The 15,039-nt window shown below is 39.9% G+C and overlaps 1 protein-coding gene across 1 annotated transcript in view; it reads left to right on the top strand.

Moving 5' to 3' along the window:
• The window catches only part of BRCA2 (BRCA2 DNA repair associated), an 83,581-nt gene that overhangs the window by 42,706 nt on the left and 25,836 nt on the right, over positions 1 to 15,039 (top strand). The window contains exons 17-20 of the mRNA XM_003270250.4: positions 3,351 to 3,521; positions 4,007 to 4,361; positions 11,208 to 11,363; positions 11,780 to 11,924. Of these exons, the coding sequence (XP_003270298.1) occupies positions 3,351 to 3,521; positions 4,007 to 4,361; positions 11,208 to 11,363; positions 11,780 to 11,924 (827 nt within the window). The remainder of the gene's footprint in view (positions 1 to 3,350; positions 3,522 to 4,006; positions 4,362 to 11,207; positions 11,364 to 11,779; positions 11,925 to 15,039) is intronic.

Raw genomic sequence — 15,039 nt, 5'->3', positions numbered from 1 at the left:
AATCACACCACTGCACTGCAGCCTGGGTGACAGAGTGAGACTCCGTCTCAAGAGGAACAAAAAAAAAAGGGAAGTTAAATTCGAAATGGCCTTATGGTAGATTCCTCTCCCGACACACACTTACTTCATGTTTTCTTTCATTATATATTTTAATGGATACAAAATATAAATACTAAAGTTTAAACAGAAATATTTGAATATCAATAATGCCAAATAACTAGAAAATCCCAGAGCCCTAAAACAGCAACAATTTAGAAACTGTATAACCTCTTTTTATTGTAGTTTTTACAGAAACATAATTTAAAGCTTTTTGTTATCAGAGATAAATCCCATCTTTTGCCACTGGCATAATGTAATATATTTCCTCAGCATCCTTATTTTTAAATTTCTGTACATCTTTCCAAAATTTATAGCTTTGGAAAGTGATAAAACTTTTTTTCCTGAATTTTGTTTTAACTTTTAAAAACAGAAATACTGTTCACATCTTGCATATCTTATATAACAAACATCTGCTTATAGATTCCAGTAAGAAAAGTCAGTTAAACAGTTGTATTATTTTCTCGTACTAAATAGACTACATAAGGTAGAAGTTAAGAATGATTGCCCTGTAGTCTAAGTGGGAATGTGGAAGCTCTCGTTAGTTTTTTCTGATAATTCAGCAAATCTCTATTGAGCACTTGCTATGTGCCAGGTACTATTCTGGGTACTAGGAATAATAAAGCAAAGCAAAAAAGTCCCTGCCCTGATGAGTCATACATTCTAGTGGGTGTGGAAGGCATAGAAACTATTGAAATATAAGTGAATTGTATAGTATGTTAGAAGAAGATACATACTATAAAGATAGATAAAGCTGGAAAAGTGCCAGAGAAAGCTGGGCAAGGAGATACGATTTTTAATCTAATAAGTAGTTAGGAAGGCTTCACTGAGTCAGCTACATTTGATAAATGACCTAAAGTAAAAGGAGAGAGCATAGGACTATCCTAGCAAAAGACCCCCAGCCTCTAAGAGGGGAGCATGCTTGAAGTATTTGAGGAACAGGAAGTTAGTGCAACTGGAGTAGAGTGGGCAGGAGAAGAGTAGTAGTAGATGAGATACAAAGGGAAGACCTCATAGACCTTCATAAGACCCTTACCTTTTACTCTGCATGATTTTTACTGAATAAACCACTGGAAGGCTTAAAGGGTAACATGATCTGACTTTTTTTGAGACAATCTCACTCTGTTGCTCAGGCTGGAGTGCAGTGGCGCAGTCTCGGCTCACTGCAGCCTCCACCTCCGAGGTTCAAGAAGCGATTCTCCTGCCTCAGCCTCCTGAGTAGCCGGGACTACAGGTGTACACCACCATGCCCAGCAGATTTTTGTATTTTTAGTAGAGATGGGGTTTCACCATGTTGTCTAGGTTGGTCCCAAACTCCTGACCTCAGGATCCACCCTCCTCGGCCTCCCAAAGTGCTGGAATTACAGGTGTGAGCCACTGTGTCCAGCCTGATCTGACTTACTTTTGAAAAAATAATTGGCTGTTGAGGAGAGGGGCAAGGATGGACGCACAGAGACCACTTAAGCTATTGCAGAAATACATGTGAGAGGTGGTTGCTTGGACCAGGGAAGTGGCAGTGGAATTGGTGGAAAGCAGTTGGACTCTGGGGTATTTTGAAAGTGGCACCATTAGGAGTTGCTCAAGGATTAGATATAAAATGTGAGAGAGGAAGAGAATAAGAATGGCTGTAAAGATTTTGGCCTTAGCAGCTGGAAGGATAGAGTTACGTGTAAGTACCAGAATTGAGAAGACCAAAGATGGAGGGAAATGGAGAGTTTGGTTTTGGACATTTGAAGCTAGGGATATAATAGTAGACAGCCAAGTGGAGATGTTAGGTAGGCAGTTGGATATGGAAGTCTATACACAGGTAAAGTATAGGCCAAAGAAATCAATTCACAAGTCATCGGCATATAGGTGGACTTGAAGGCCATGAAAAAGAGTCTGAGAAAGAGCAGCCAGAAAGTTAGGAGTAAATGCAGAATGAGGTGTTGCATTCCAAGTGAAGATGGAATTTTAGGGAATAGAATATGACCAGCTGTGGAAGCTGCTTCTAATAGGTAAAGTAAGATGAGAACTGAGATTGGCCGCTGGATTTAGCACTGCAGAAGACATTACTAATGTTATTAAAAATAGCTCAGTAGATTGGTGGAGTGATATCCTGATTAGAATGCAATTAAAGAGCAGTTGAAGAGGAGGAGTTGGAGACACAGAATACAGTCGATTCTTTTGGGAGTTGCCAAAAAGAAGCAGAGAGAGAGACATTGCTTGGTGAGGAAGTAGGATCAAAGAGTCTTAGTTTTGGCTTGTTTTAAGGTAGAAAAAAACCGTTTCTTATGCTGATTCACATCGTTCAGTAGAGAGGGAAAAAATTGATGATGCAGGAGAGAGAGGAGGCATTTCCTGATCGTTGGCCTTGTAGGCAGCAAGGGGTAGGAGCTAGTGCACAAATGGTAGAAGAGGGCAAAGTGTAAGGATGCAGATGCTTGGAAGAGGGCAAAGTGTAGGGATATAGATGCTGTGAGTAGATAGATGTGAGGGTGGGAGCTTATGGAAGTTCTCTTTTGATTACTTCTGTTGTCTTAATGCTAAGAGTATGAATGAGAAAGGAGGAGTTAGATATTTGAGAACAGAGGGGACAAGATCAAGGAGAGCACCAACGCTAAGAAAGGCAGTTCTCAGGTGTGATTTCTAAAAACAATCTCTTTCATAAGAAAAATAATCTAAAATATAATTATTTAAAATCAAGGATCACATTTTTCAGGAACAAATATGAGTTGAAATCATTCTGTTGGCTGTTAAGTGGAATTTTTTGTTTTGTTTTTATATTTTGAGAGAGGGTCTCCCTCTGTTGCCCAGGCTGGAGTGCAGTGGCACTATCATGGCTCACTGCAGCCTCAACCTCCTGGGCTCAAGCAATCCTCCCACCACAGCCTCCCAAGTAGCTGGGACCACAGATGTGAGCTACCACTCTTGGCTGATTTTTTTTATTTTTTGTGGAGATGTGGGGATCTCACTATGTTGCCTAGGCTGGTCTCAAACTTCTGGCCTCAAGCAGTCCTCCTGCCTCAAGCTTCCCAAAATGCTGGGAGTATAGGCATGAGCCACCATGCTCAGCAAGTGAAGTTTTTATCAGTATGATACTTTGATACATGTCAAATAATTTTCTGAAATTATATTGTAGATCATATGAACTCATAAAAACTTACTGAATGATCTTGAACAATGTAGTTTTTGTACAGAGAATAGTCGTAGTTGTTGAATTCAGTATCATCCCATGTGGTTTTTATGATAATACTCCACCTTTATTTGTTCAGGGCTCTGTGTGACACTCCAGGTGTGGATCCAAAGCTTATTTCTAGAATTTGGGTTTATAATCACTATAGATGGATCATATGGAAACTGGCAGCTATGGAATGTGCCTTTCCTAAGGAATTTGCTAATAGATGCCTAAGCCCAGAAAGGGTGCTTCTTCAACTAAAATACAGGCAAGTTTAAAGCATTACATTACGTAATCATATACTGCAGTATTGTTAAGGTTTCTGTGTAGTCTGTGACTTCCATGTCAAAATGTTGCACAAGCCAGTTGTCAGTGACAGTTGCCATCCCACACTGCTGTTCTCTTGTCATCCCTAGCCCCCATTTAAGAGAGATCACACATTCATGCATTGCTTGCTTCCCTCTTTCCCCACCCCCTCCTTAACCTCTTGACATATGAGAAGAATATAAGTTATTAATTTGATCCACTATTTGGGGATTGCTAATAAAGCATTTTTGCATTTTATTTTTTGCTTTTTAAAAAGAATTCATATTTTAACAATATGAAACAATATATTGCTAGCTACAAAATTTTAAATTCTCAATATTTCTTACATAAATTCAGTTTTTATTCTCAGTTATTCAGTGACTTGTTTAAACAGTGGAATTCTAGAGTCACACTTCCTAAAATATGCATTTCTGTTTTCACTTTTAGATATGATATGGAAATTGATAGAAGCAGAAGATCGGCTATAAAAAAGATAATGGAAAGGGATGACACAGCTGCAAAAACACTTGTTCTCTGTGTTTCTGACATAATTTCATTGAGCGCAGATACATCTGAAACTTCTAGCAATAAAACTAGTAGTGCAGATACCCAAAAAGTGGCCATTATTGAACTTACAGATGGGTGGTATGCTGTAAAGGCCCAGTTAGATCCTCCCCTCTTAGCTGTCTTAAAGAATGGCAGACTGACAGTTGGTCAGAAGATTATTCTTCATGGAGCAGAACTGGTGGGCTCTCCTGATGCCTGTACACCTCTTGAAGCCCCAGAATCTCTTATGTTAAAGGTAAATTAATTTGCACTCTTGGTAAAAATCAGTCACTGATTCAGTTAAATTCTAGAAGTTTTACATTTAAATTTTAAATACTAAGGATGCTCAATTTTTTAAATCTACTGATAATTTTAGTATAAAAAGCATATTCTTCAGACAGTTAAAGTTTTTATGCAGTTTTTGGGAGGGCCAGAGATCTTTCTTGAGCTTAAATAATGCATTTCCAATTAAAAAGCAAAAGTAAATTTGCACCATTTGATTTTGGTATCTGTAGCTTTGCTGCCCTCTTGTTCTCATTGCTTTGCTTTGATCAGGTCCCTATTCCACTCTGGATTAGAGAATTATATTTTAGTACTTTTCAAATATGTAATAGATACACTTTTCATCTCTATGTAGATTTTAAACTACATAACGGGACTTTGTCATATTGAATGGTCTGCAGTATTGCTATCTAAAATTACCTATAATATTGTACATTCAGATTCACTTAAGAGGTAACCTTGCAGAGAATTTACTTCTGTGGTATTCTGGATCACTCTAAAGAGAACGTTTTATAAATTAAACATTTTTAAGGTAAAGATATATTATGTTTGGCATTGGTTCCATGTTGGATTGATTGCTTTTTACTGAAAGTATTCCATCAAGCTGAAACCATCTTTTGTTTTATGTTGCTTAGAATATCCAGCTTGCAGTGGCTTTCATTTTCTTGTTTTTTTTTTGTTATCAAATCAATGCATGTGCATAATTTGGAAACTCAAGTAATGTAAGACATATGACCAAAAAAAAGCAGTTGCTAGCACAGCCCTCGCCATCCTCATTCATTCATGGTCCCAAGAGGCAATCGTTTCCAGTCCCTTTGACTATGTTTTAGCTTGTACTGCTGTCTTCTTTCTCTCTTCAGTTTAGACAGCAACGGTTAACTTCCTGCTATAGAAAATGAGGATTTCATTCTCTTACTCCAACACTGCTACATATTTCTCTACCCTCTTCCCCATCTTCCCTCTACTAATACAGCGTGATTTTTAGTGAAGTCTGTATTCAGTGTATACATTATAATGACTGAAAAATATTTTTTGCAATTTAATACCTAATATACTATGATCACATTTCCTTTCTGTACAGCTTACTGCTTTCCATGAAGTTATTAACTGTCCTTTTCATTTCTATTAATTTTCTGTGTCCTTACACAGGAGCTATAAAAATCCTGCCCAATATGTTAAAATTTCTCCATTGGTTCCATTTCTGTTTCTTGGAGAACCCCTGGACTTCATATTCTTACTCCATTCTGAAGTGCTCATTTCTTATGTGTGCCATACAGCTCTCATTCTGTAAATTATTCTTACCTCTTTTCTGTGTTAGAAACCCCATTTCCTGGTTTCCATATCATCTTTCTAGAATTTTTTCCCCCAATTTTAAGGGCCCACAACTCTCAGAGGCTTGTTTTGAAAAGGAGCATGCAAGCTTTTTGGTATCTTAGGGTAAGGTTGGCTGGATATAGAAATCTAGGTTGAAATAATTTCTTCAGAATTTTTAAGACATTTATTTTATCTTCTTTAGCATAGCTCCTGCTAATTTCAGTGCATTCTTTTTTTTTTTTTTTTTTTTTTTTTTTTTTTTGAGACAATGTCTCACTCTGTTACCTAGGCTGGAGTTTTTTATTTTGTACAGACGAGGTCTCCCTATGTTGCCTAGGCTGGTCTTGAACTTCTAGGCTCAAACAGTCCTCACGCCTCAGCCTCCCAGAGTGCTGGGATTACAGGTATGAACCACTGCACCTGGCCTGCGGTGCTGTTTTTATCTTCAGTCATTCATTATGTGCTCTGGTTTTAAGAAGTTAAGATTGTTTTGTCTTTATTTTTACTTACTTATTTATTTATTTATTTATTTATTTTTGAGACAAAGTCTCGCTTTTGTCGCCCAGGCTGGAGTGCAATGGCGTGATCTCGGCTCACTGCAACCTCTGCCTCTCGGGTTCAAGTGATTCTCCTGTCTCAGCCTCCCAAGTAGCTGGGATTACAGGTGCCTTCCACCACACCCAGCCAAATTTTGTATTTTTGGTAGAGGTGGGATTTCACCATATTGGCCAGGCTGGTCTCATCCTGACCTCAGGCGATCCACCTGCCTCAGCCTCCCAAAGTGTTGGGATTACGGGCGTGAGCCACCATGCCTGGCCTGTTTTGTCTTTATTTAAATTTGACAGTAATGTACTTTGGTGTCTTTTTTTTTTTTTTTTTTTTTACTTTTTTTTCCTTTAATTCTTGGCCCAGACGCTTACTGGCACTTACTCTAGAAACACATAGTCCTTCATTGAGTTCTGAAAATTTTCTTTAAGTGGTTCTTTTATAATTTCCCTCCATTTTTTTCTCTAGTTTTTTCTGGAACTCCTGATGTTTGGACACTAGGCCTCTTATATTTTTCCTCTAATTTTCTTGTCTTTTCTCCTACTTTCTATTTCATTGTCTTTTTTTATTCTAACTTCTGGGATGGTTTTTAATTTTTTCTTCTAATTCTTTTTATTAATATGCCATGTTTTATAGATTTGTCTTTAAATATTTTTACATAGTTTTGTAACAAAATGCAAAAAAAGCAATTCCTAAAAATTTAGAAAGTCAAATGAAAGCAAAGAACTTAAGTGTATTTTCAATTAGAGCATAATCATACCAAGAAAGTATTTCAAGTAACTTAAAAGATGTTTTATGTCCGTAGTGGTGTATACCCCAAGAACAACAATAGCAACAACAACTATAAAATGAAACAAAATCTGAAGCTATTGTTAGTAATCATATTGTTGGTGATAGTGTTGGTATTCCTATTCTGAAGTTATAGTGGATGTGAAGTATGTTGTATGTGTATATTCTTTTATGTATATTTGTTGTATGTGTATATTCTTTTATGTATATTTGTTGTATGTGAGTAATTATATAATTATAGAGAACACGGATCTTTTTATCAGAGAAAGGTACAGATGTGAGATTGAAGTAAAAAAATTTGTGGTTCTGCATTTGTATTGGAAATATCAGTATGAACTCGAGATCTATATTATCTTTAAAAAATACATGCTGGCTGGGCACAGTGGCTGACGCCTGTAATCCCAGCACTTTGAGAGGCCAAGGTGAATGGATCACTTGAGGTCAGGAGTTCAAGATGAGCCTGGCCAACATGGTGAAATCCCGTCTGTACTAAAAATATAAAACTTAGCCAGACATGATGGCATGCTCCTGTAGTCCCAGCTACTGTGGAGGCTGAGGTGGGAGAATCACTTGAACCTGGGATGCGGAGGTGAGCCAAGGTCGCACCACTGCACTCCAGCCTGGGCGACAAAGTGAGACCCTGTTTCAAAGAAAAACAAAACAAAACACATGCTTATTGGTTTCATCTATCAAAAAGAACAACAACAACAAAAAGGAACAATCCAGTAGTATTGCGTATCCCTAGCTCTCAGACTGTTTTCTAAGTACCATTTTCTCTTAAAAGGATGCAAGGTGTCTTGAAGAAATGTCTGATTCCAGATTCAGGGGAGGAAATATATGAATCTGGAAAGTCTTGACATACCAGAAAAAAACTAAGCATCAAACTCTACTAGTGTCATGTCGAAAGGACTTAGGAGTGTGATAGAATAGATTCTTACTGATCAGAGATAAAATAATTTGAGCATCAGAAAGGATAATAACAGGCTGGGCACGGTGGCCCACACCTGTAATCCCAAGATTTTGGGAGGCCGAGGCGGGCAGATCACTTGGGGTCAGGAGTTAGAGACCAGCCTGGCCAACATGGTGAAATCCCATCTTTACTAAAAAATACAAAAATTAGGTAGGCCTGGGGGCAGGTGTCTGTAATCCCAGCTACTTGGGAGGCTGAGGCAGGGAGAATTGCTTGAACCCAGGAAGCGGAGGTTGCAGTGAGCCGAGATTGTGCCACTGCACTCTAGCCTGGGTGACAGAGCGAGACTCCATCTCAAAGGAAAAAAAAAGGATAATAACAGCAAAAAATTGAAATTCATAACAAATGATACCTCTACTCTCATGTTTTAAAAACTAAAGCCCAGGTACAGTGGCTCACGCGTGTAATTGTAGTACTTTGGGAGGCTGAGGTGGGCAGATGGCTTGTACTCAGGAGTATGAGACCGGCCTGGGCAACATGACAAAACCCCATCTCTACAAAAAATACAAAAATTAACCAGGTGTGCTGGTATGCGCCTGTAGTCCCAGCTACTTGAGAGGCCATGGTGGGAGGATGACCTGAGCCCAGGAGGCAGAGGTTGCAGTGAGTTGAGATCGTGCTACTACACTTCAGCCTGGGTGACAGAGCCAGACCCAGCCTCAGAAAAGCAAGCAATAAAAACTAGGTAAAAGGAGAAAAAAAATCAAGCATTTATCGTTCTTCTCTTATATGATCTATATTTTGGGACCCTCAAGTAGATGAGGGGAAGTTTCTGTTTATAAAAATGTTTCAACAAATAAGGAATAATAGAATTAAAATATAACCATTTTGCAACCCTCAGATTAGGTTTGTCTTTTCTTCTAATTCTTTTTTTTTTTTTTTTTGAGACGGAGTCTCACACTGTCGCCCAGGCTGGAGTGCAGTGGCACGATCTTGGCTCACTGCAACCTCCGCCTCCTGGATTCAAGCAATTCTCCTGCCTCAGCCTCCTAAGTGGCTGGGATTATAGGCACCCACCACCACACCTGGCTAATTTTTTTGTATTTTTAGTAGAGACAGGGCTTCACTATGTTGGCTACACTGGTGTTGAACTCCTGACCTCGTGATCCGCCCGCCTTGGCCTCCCAAAGTGCTGGGATTACAGGCTTGAGCCACTGTGCCCGGCCCTTTTCTTCTAATTCTTAAGGTGAATTTGTGTCTACTAACATAATTTTCAAGAGACCTTTATTATTCCCTAAATGTTTTTCTTTTTTTGTGACATTCAGTTCTTGTTTCATAGTGTCTTCTCATCTTTCTAAAGCTAATGATTAATGTTTTATTTTCATTTTCATTTTTTCTGCTCCCTGCATTTTTTTTTTTAATGAAAACCTTTCTCTATTTGAGTCTCTCAGGTTAGAGACTTTCCTCAGTGGTGATCATTGACTGATCCAGAAGTTGTATGTGAGGTGAGGCTTGTCAGTTCATAGGGTAGTAACGTGGTGATTTAGTTTTTAACCAGGAGACCCTCAAATATCAGTGACTGTTCTGAGAGCTGAGCAGAGTAAGGAAATTAATAGGGAGACTCATTGTCAGTGTAAGAATTTTATTTGTTTTGTTTTCTTTTTTTTTTTTTTTGAGATGGAGTCTCGCTCTGTCACCCAGGCTAGAGTGCAGTGGTGCGATCTCGGCTCACTGCAACCTCCGCCTCCCAGGTTCAAGGAATTCTCCTGCCTCAGCCTCCCGAGTAGCTGGGAACTACAGGCGCCTGCCACCATGCCCGGCTAATTTTTTATTTTTAGTAGAGATGGGGTTTCACCATCTTGGCCAGGCTGGTCTCGAACTCCTGACCTTGTGATCCACCCGCCTCGGCCTCCCAAAGTGTTGGGATTACAGGCGTGAGCCACAGCGCCTGGCCCAGTTTTGTTTTCAATAATAGCATCTCACCCCCACCCTGGCTGTGTCCACTCAGTATTCCAGAGTCCACAATATGTATGGTTCAGCCCTCCAGAAAATAAAGTCTCTTGCATGTTTTTTTTTTTTATGCTGCAGCAAGAATAGGGTCCTGGGTTCTTTTTTAGTGTGAGGGAGGGACAGCCACCTGGCTACTTGGGACAGGAAAGAAAATCTGGTGTTTTGACTACGTTTGTACAAAATGTCAATGATTTCTTCCTATTTTCAGCCCCACCATATGCTCCTGCCTTCACAGGTACCTGTTGCCTCCAATTTCTGAGTGCTTTCCTTTAATTATTTTGTTTCATATTAACTCCTTACAACAAGTTTGGTAGCTGAATAACCTTGGGCAAGTTGTGTAGTTCTCATATACTTTAGTTTTATCGTCATCTGTAAAATGGAGATGAGTCTTCGGATTATTGTGAAGATAATTTGTTTGTTTGTTTGTTTGTTTGTTTTTTGGAGAAGGAGGTGCGCTCTGTCCCCCAGGCTGGTGTGCAGTGGCACAATCTCAGCTCACGGCACCCTCTGCCTCGCGGGTTCAAGCAGTTCTCCTGCCTCAGCCTCCCGAGTAACTGGGATTACAGGCGCCCACCACCTCACCTGGCTACTTTTTTTATTTTTAGTAGAGACAGGGTTTCACCATGTTGGCCAGGGTGGTCTCAACCTCCTGACCTCAGGTGATACACCTGCCTCAGCCTCCCAAAGTGTTGGGATTACAGGCATGAGCCACCTTGCCTGGCCAAAGATTAATTGTTAGTGTACATAAAGCGCTTAACACCATGCCAGTTACCTTAGTAAGTGTTCGATGAATATTTGCTCTTCGTATTAGCCATAATCATTCTCAGGCTGCTTTGTCATTTACTTGTTCCACAAATTCTTAGCTTCCAAAATTTTGGTGATACCTCATTTCCTATTCTCTCTAGTTGCCTTTGTCTATGTAGGTTTTTTGAGGAAGCTTGGGTAAATAAGTGTATTTTAAACCATTATGTTTAAATTGAAGTTCCTTTTATCTGTTTTCTAATAGAAACATTTAAATAGCATTAAGAACTTGTAGCAGTATAAACAATACGTTTGAGAAGTACTATATTTTGAAAATATTTTCACTTTTATACAGTTTTTTACTTATTTACTGCCTTACTAATCTTCCTAAGACTTTTTAAAGGGAATATTTTTAAGGCCGTTCTAGAAGAATGAAAACTCTTACGATATCTGTAATAGAATTGAACACGTATTTAACTACTAAATCAATACATGTATTAATTTGTCCAGATTTCTGCGAACAGTACTCGGCCTGCCCGCTGGTATACCAAACTTGGATTCTTTCCCGACCCTAGACCTTTTCCTCTGCCCTTGTCATCACTTTTCAGTGATGGAGGAAATGTTGGTTGTGTTGATGTAATTATTCAAAGAGCATACCCTACACAGGTATGATATATTCTTGCAACTTACCATATATTTCTTTCTTTTGATACAATTAATTTGTTTGTTTCTTTGTTTGAGATGGAGGTGCGGTCTCTTGCCCAGGCTGGAGTGCAACGGCGTGATCTTGGTTCACCGCAACCTCTACCTCCCGGGTTCAAGTGATTCTCCTGCCTCAGCCTCTCAAGTAGCTGAGATTACAGGCGCGCGCCACCACACCCGGCTAATTTTATATTTTTGGTAGAGAAGGGGTTTCACCATGTTGGTCAGGCTGATCGTGAACTCCTGACCTCAGGTGATCCACTAACCTCAGCCTCCCAAAGTTCTGGGATTACAGGTGTGAGCCACTGTGCCTGGCCTGATACAATTAACTTGAATGTTATATATATGACTTTTTTGGTGTGTGTAACACATTATTACAGTGGATGGAGAAGACATCATCTGGATTATACATATTTCGCAATGAAAGAGAGGAAGAAAAGGAAGCAGCAAAATATGTGGAGGCCCAACAAAAGAGACTAGAAGCCTTATTCACTAAAATTCAGGAGGAATTTGAAGAACATGAAGGTAAAATGAGTTACATGGTACACATTTTTATTTCTAATATGAGAACAGTTTTAGAGACTTTCAATTTAACATTTTTAATGAGTAAGTTTTTATTTTGAGTAGTAAATTGACTTTATTTTTTAGTATCTAAAGTATTCTTTTTTGATATTAGAGTATTCTTTTTTGGTATTAGACAAAGAATAGCAACAAGGGACAGAAATATCAGATTATTTTTCCCTAAGCCATTTGTAATATTTTTCCTGAATTCTTACCTATATTATGTGACTTTTGCATTTTTGTCATTGTAGTTATTAGCTTTCATGTGTTATTATGCCTAGAACCAGGACCTATTGTGGTGTCATTTTAATATTAAAAATCGTGGTGCTTTTATGTTTATATGACATAAATTTTATTTTTTCGTATCTCCCTTTTGTTGTTACTGAAGATTTTGTTTTTCTGCATTTCCTCATGATTTATATAGATGTAACATGTTCTATAGGACATGTAACTTACATGTCCTATAGAACTATAAGGTACATGTCCTATAGAACTTATAGTTCTATAGTTATCTGCAGAAATATTGCTCCGTAAATTTTATTTGCTTAAAATTATCACTAGATCATACTATTTTCATAGATAAGTGAATATGAAATCATTCACAGGCATACCTCAGAGATACTGTGGATTTGATTCTAGACCACCGCAATAAAGCAAACATTACAGTAGAGCATATCACATGAATATTTTGGTTTCCCAGAGCATACAGAAGTAATGTTTACACTATAGCGTAATCTCTTAAATGTGCAGTAGCGTTGTGTCTAAAAAAAAAATGCCCATACCTTAATACACTTTATTGCTAAAAATGCTAACGATCATCTGAGCCTTCAGTGAGTTGTAATATTTTTGCTGGTGGAGGATCTTTCCTCCATGTTGATGCCTGCTGAATGATCAGAGTGGGAGCTGCTGAAGGGTGGGGCAGTTGTGGCAATTTCTTAAAATAAGACAATGGCATTTGCAACATTGATGGGCTTTTCCTTTCATGGAAGATTTCTCTGTAGCATGCAATGTTGTTTGATAGCATTTTATCCATGGTAGAACTGCTTTCATAATTGGAGTCAATTCTGTCAAACTCTGCTTTATCAGAATATTATGTAATATTCTAAATCCTTTGTTGTCATTTCAACAATATTCACAGCACGTTCACCAGGACTAGATTCCTTCTCAAGAAACTACTTTCTTTGCTTATCCATAAGAAGCAGCTCTGTATTAATCTGTTCTCACACTACTATAAAGAATACCTGAGACTGGGTAATTTCTAAAGGAAAGAAGCTTAATTGACTCACAGTTCCACATGGCTGAGGAGGCCTCAGGAAACTTATAATCATGGCAGAAGGCAAAGGAGAAGCAAGTACCTTTTTCATAAGGTGGCAGAAGAGAGAGTGCAGGGGAAACTGCCACTTTTAAGCCAGCAGATCTCATAAGAACTCCCTCACTAGCACAAGAATAGCATAGGGGAAACCACCCCCATGATCCAATCACCTCCCACCAGGTCTCTCCCTCAACACATGGGGATGGCAATTTGAGATGAGATTTGGGTAGGGACACAGAGCCAAACCATATCATTCTTCCCTGGACCCTCCTAAATCTCATGTCCTTTTCACATTTCAAAACCAATCATGCCTTCCTAACAGTCCCCGAAAGTCTTAACTAATTCCAGCATTAACTCAAAAGTTCAAGTCCAAAGTCTTCATCTGAGACGAGACAAATCTTTTCGCCTATGAGCCTGTAAAATCAAAAGCAAATTCGTTACTTCCAAGATACAATGGGGGTACAGGCATTGGGTAAATGTTCCCATCTCAAGTGGGAGAAATTGGCCAAAACAAAGGGGCCACAGTCCCCATGCAAGTCTGAAACCTAGCCAGGCAATCATTGAATCTTTTTGTTTTTTGAGACAGGGTCTTGCTCTGTTGTCCAGGCTAGAGTGCAGTGGAGAGATATTGGCTCACTGCAACCTCTGCCTCCTGTTTCAAGCAAGTCTCATGCCTCAGCCTCCCAAGTAGCTGGGATTACAGGTGTGCACCACCATGCCTAGCTAATTTTTGTATTTTTAGTAGAGATGGGGTTTCGCCATGTTGGCCAGGCTGGTCTTAAACTCCTAGCCTCGCTGGGTGTGGTTTCTCATGCCTGTAATCCCAGCACTTTGGGAGGCTGAAGTGGGCAGATCACAAGGTCAGGAGTTCAAGACCAGCCTGGCCAACATGGTGAAACCCTGTTTCTACGAAAAATACAAAAATTAGCTGGGCGTGGTGGCACACATCTGTAATCCCAGCTACTCCAGAGGCTGAGGCAGGAGAATTGCTTGAACCCAGGGGGCAGAGAGTGTAGTGAGCCAGAATCACACCACTGCACTCTAGCCTGGGCAACAAAGCAAGACTGTCTCAAAAAAATAAATAAAAAATAGTAAATAAAAAAAATAACTCCTAGCCTCAAGTGAGCCACCGCACCCAGGCCAGTCATTAAAGCTCTAAAATCTCCTTTGACTCCATGTCTCACATCCAGGGCATGATGATATAAGGGGTGGGCTCCCATGGCCTTGGGCAGCTCTGCCCCTTTGGCTCTTCAGGCTACAGCCCCTGCAGCTGCTTTCATGGGCTGCCATTGAGTGACAGCTGCACAGTGCAGGCTGTCAGTGGGGGATGATGGCCCTCTTACAGCTCCACTAGGCAGTTCCCCAGTGAGGACTGTGGGAGGTGGCTCCAACCCCATACTTCTCTCCTGGTTTCCCTCCCATACTGCACTAACAGAGGTTCTCTATGAGGGCTCTGCCCCTGCAGCAGACTTCTGTGTGGACATCCTGGCACTTCCATACATCCTCTGAAATCTAGGCAGAGGCTCCTGCAGCTCAACTCTTGTCTTCTGCATACCCACAGGCCCAACACCACATACAGGCCACCAAGGCTTAGGGCTTGCACCCTCTCAAGCAATGGCCTGATCTGTACCTTGGCCCTTTTTATCAATGGCTGGAGCTAGAGCAAGTGGGACACAGGTTGCCATGTCCCATGGCTGCACAGAGCAGTGGGGCCTTGGGCCCAGCCCACAAAACCATTTTTCCCTCCTAGGCCTCAAGGCCTGTGAT

The sequence above is a fragment of the Nomascus leucogenys genome, chromosome 9 (assembly GCF_006542625.1).
Source record: "Nomascus leucogenys isolate Asia chromosome 9, Asia_NLE_v1, whole genome shotgun sequence".
Classification (NCBI taxonomy): Eukaryota; Metazoa; Chordata; class Mammalia; order Primates; family Hylobatidae; genus Nomascus; species Nomascus leucogenys.
This window is presented reverse-complemented; position numbering and strand designations above follow the sequence as displayed.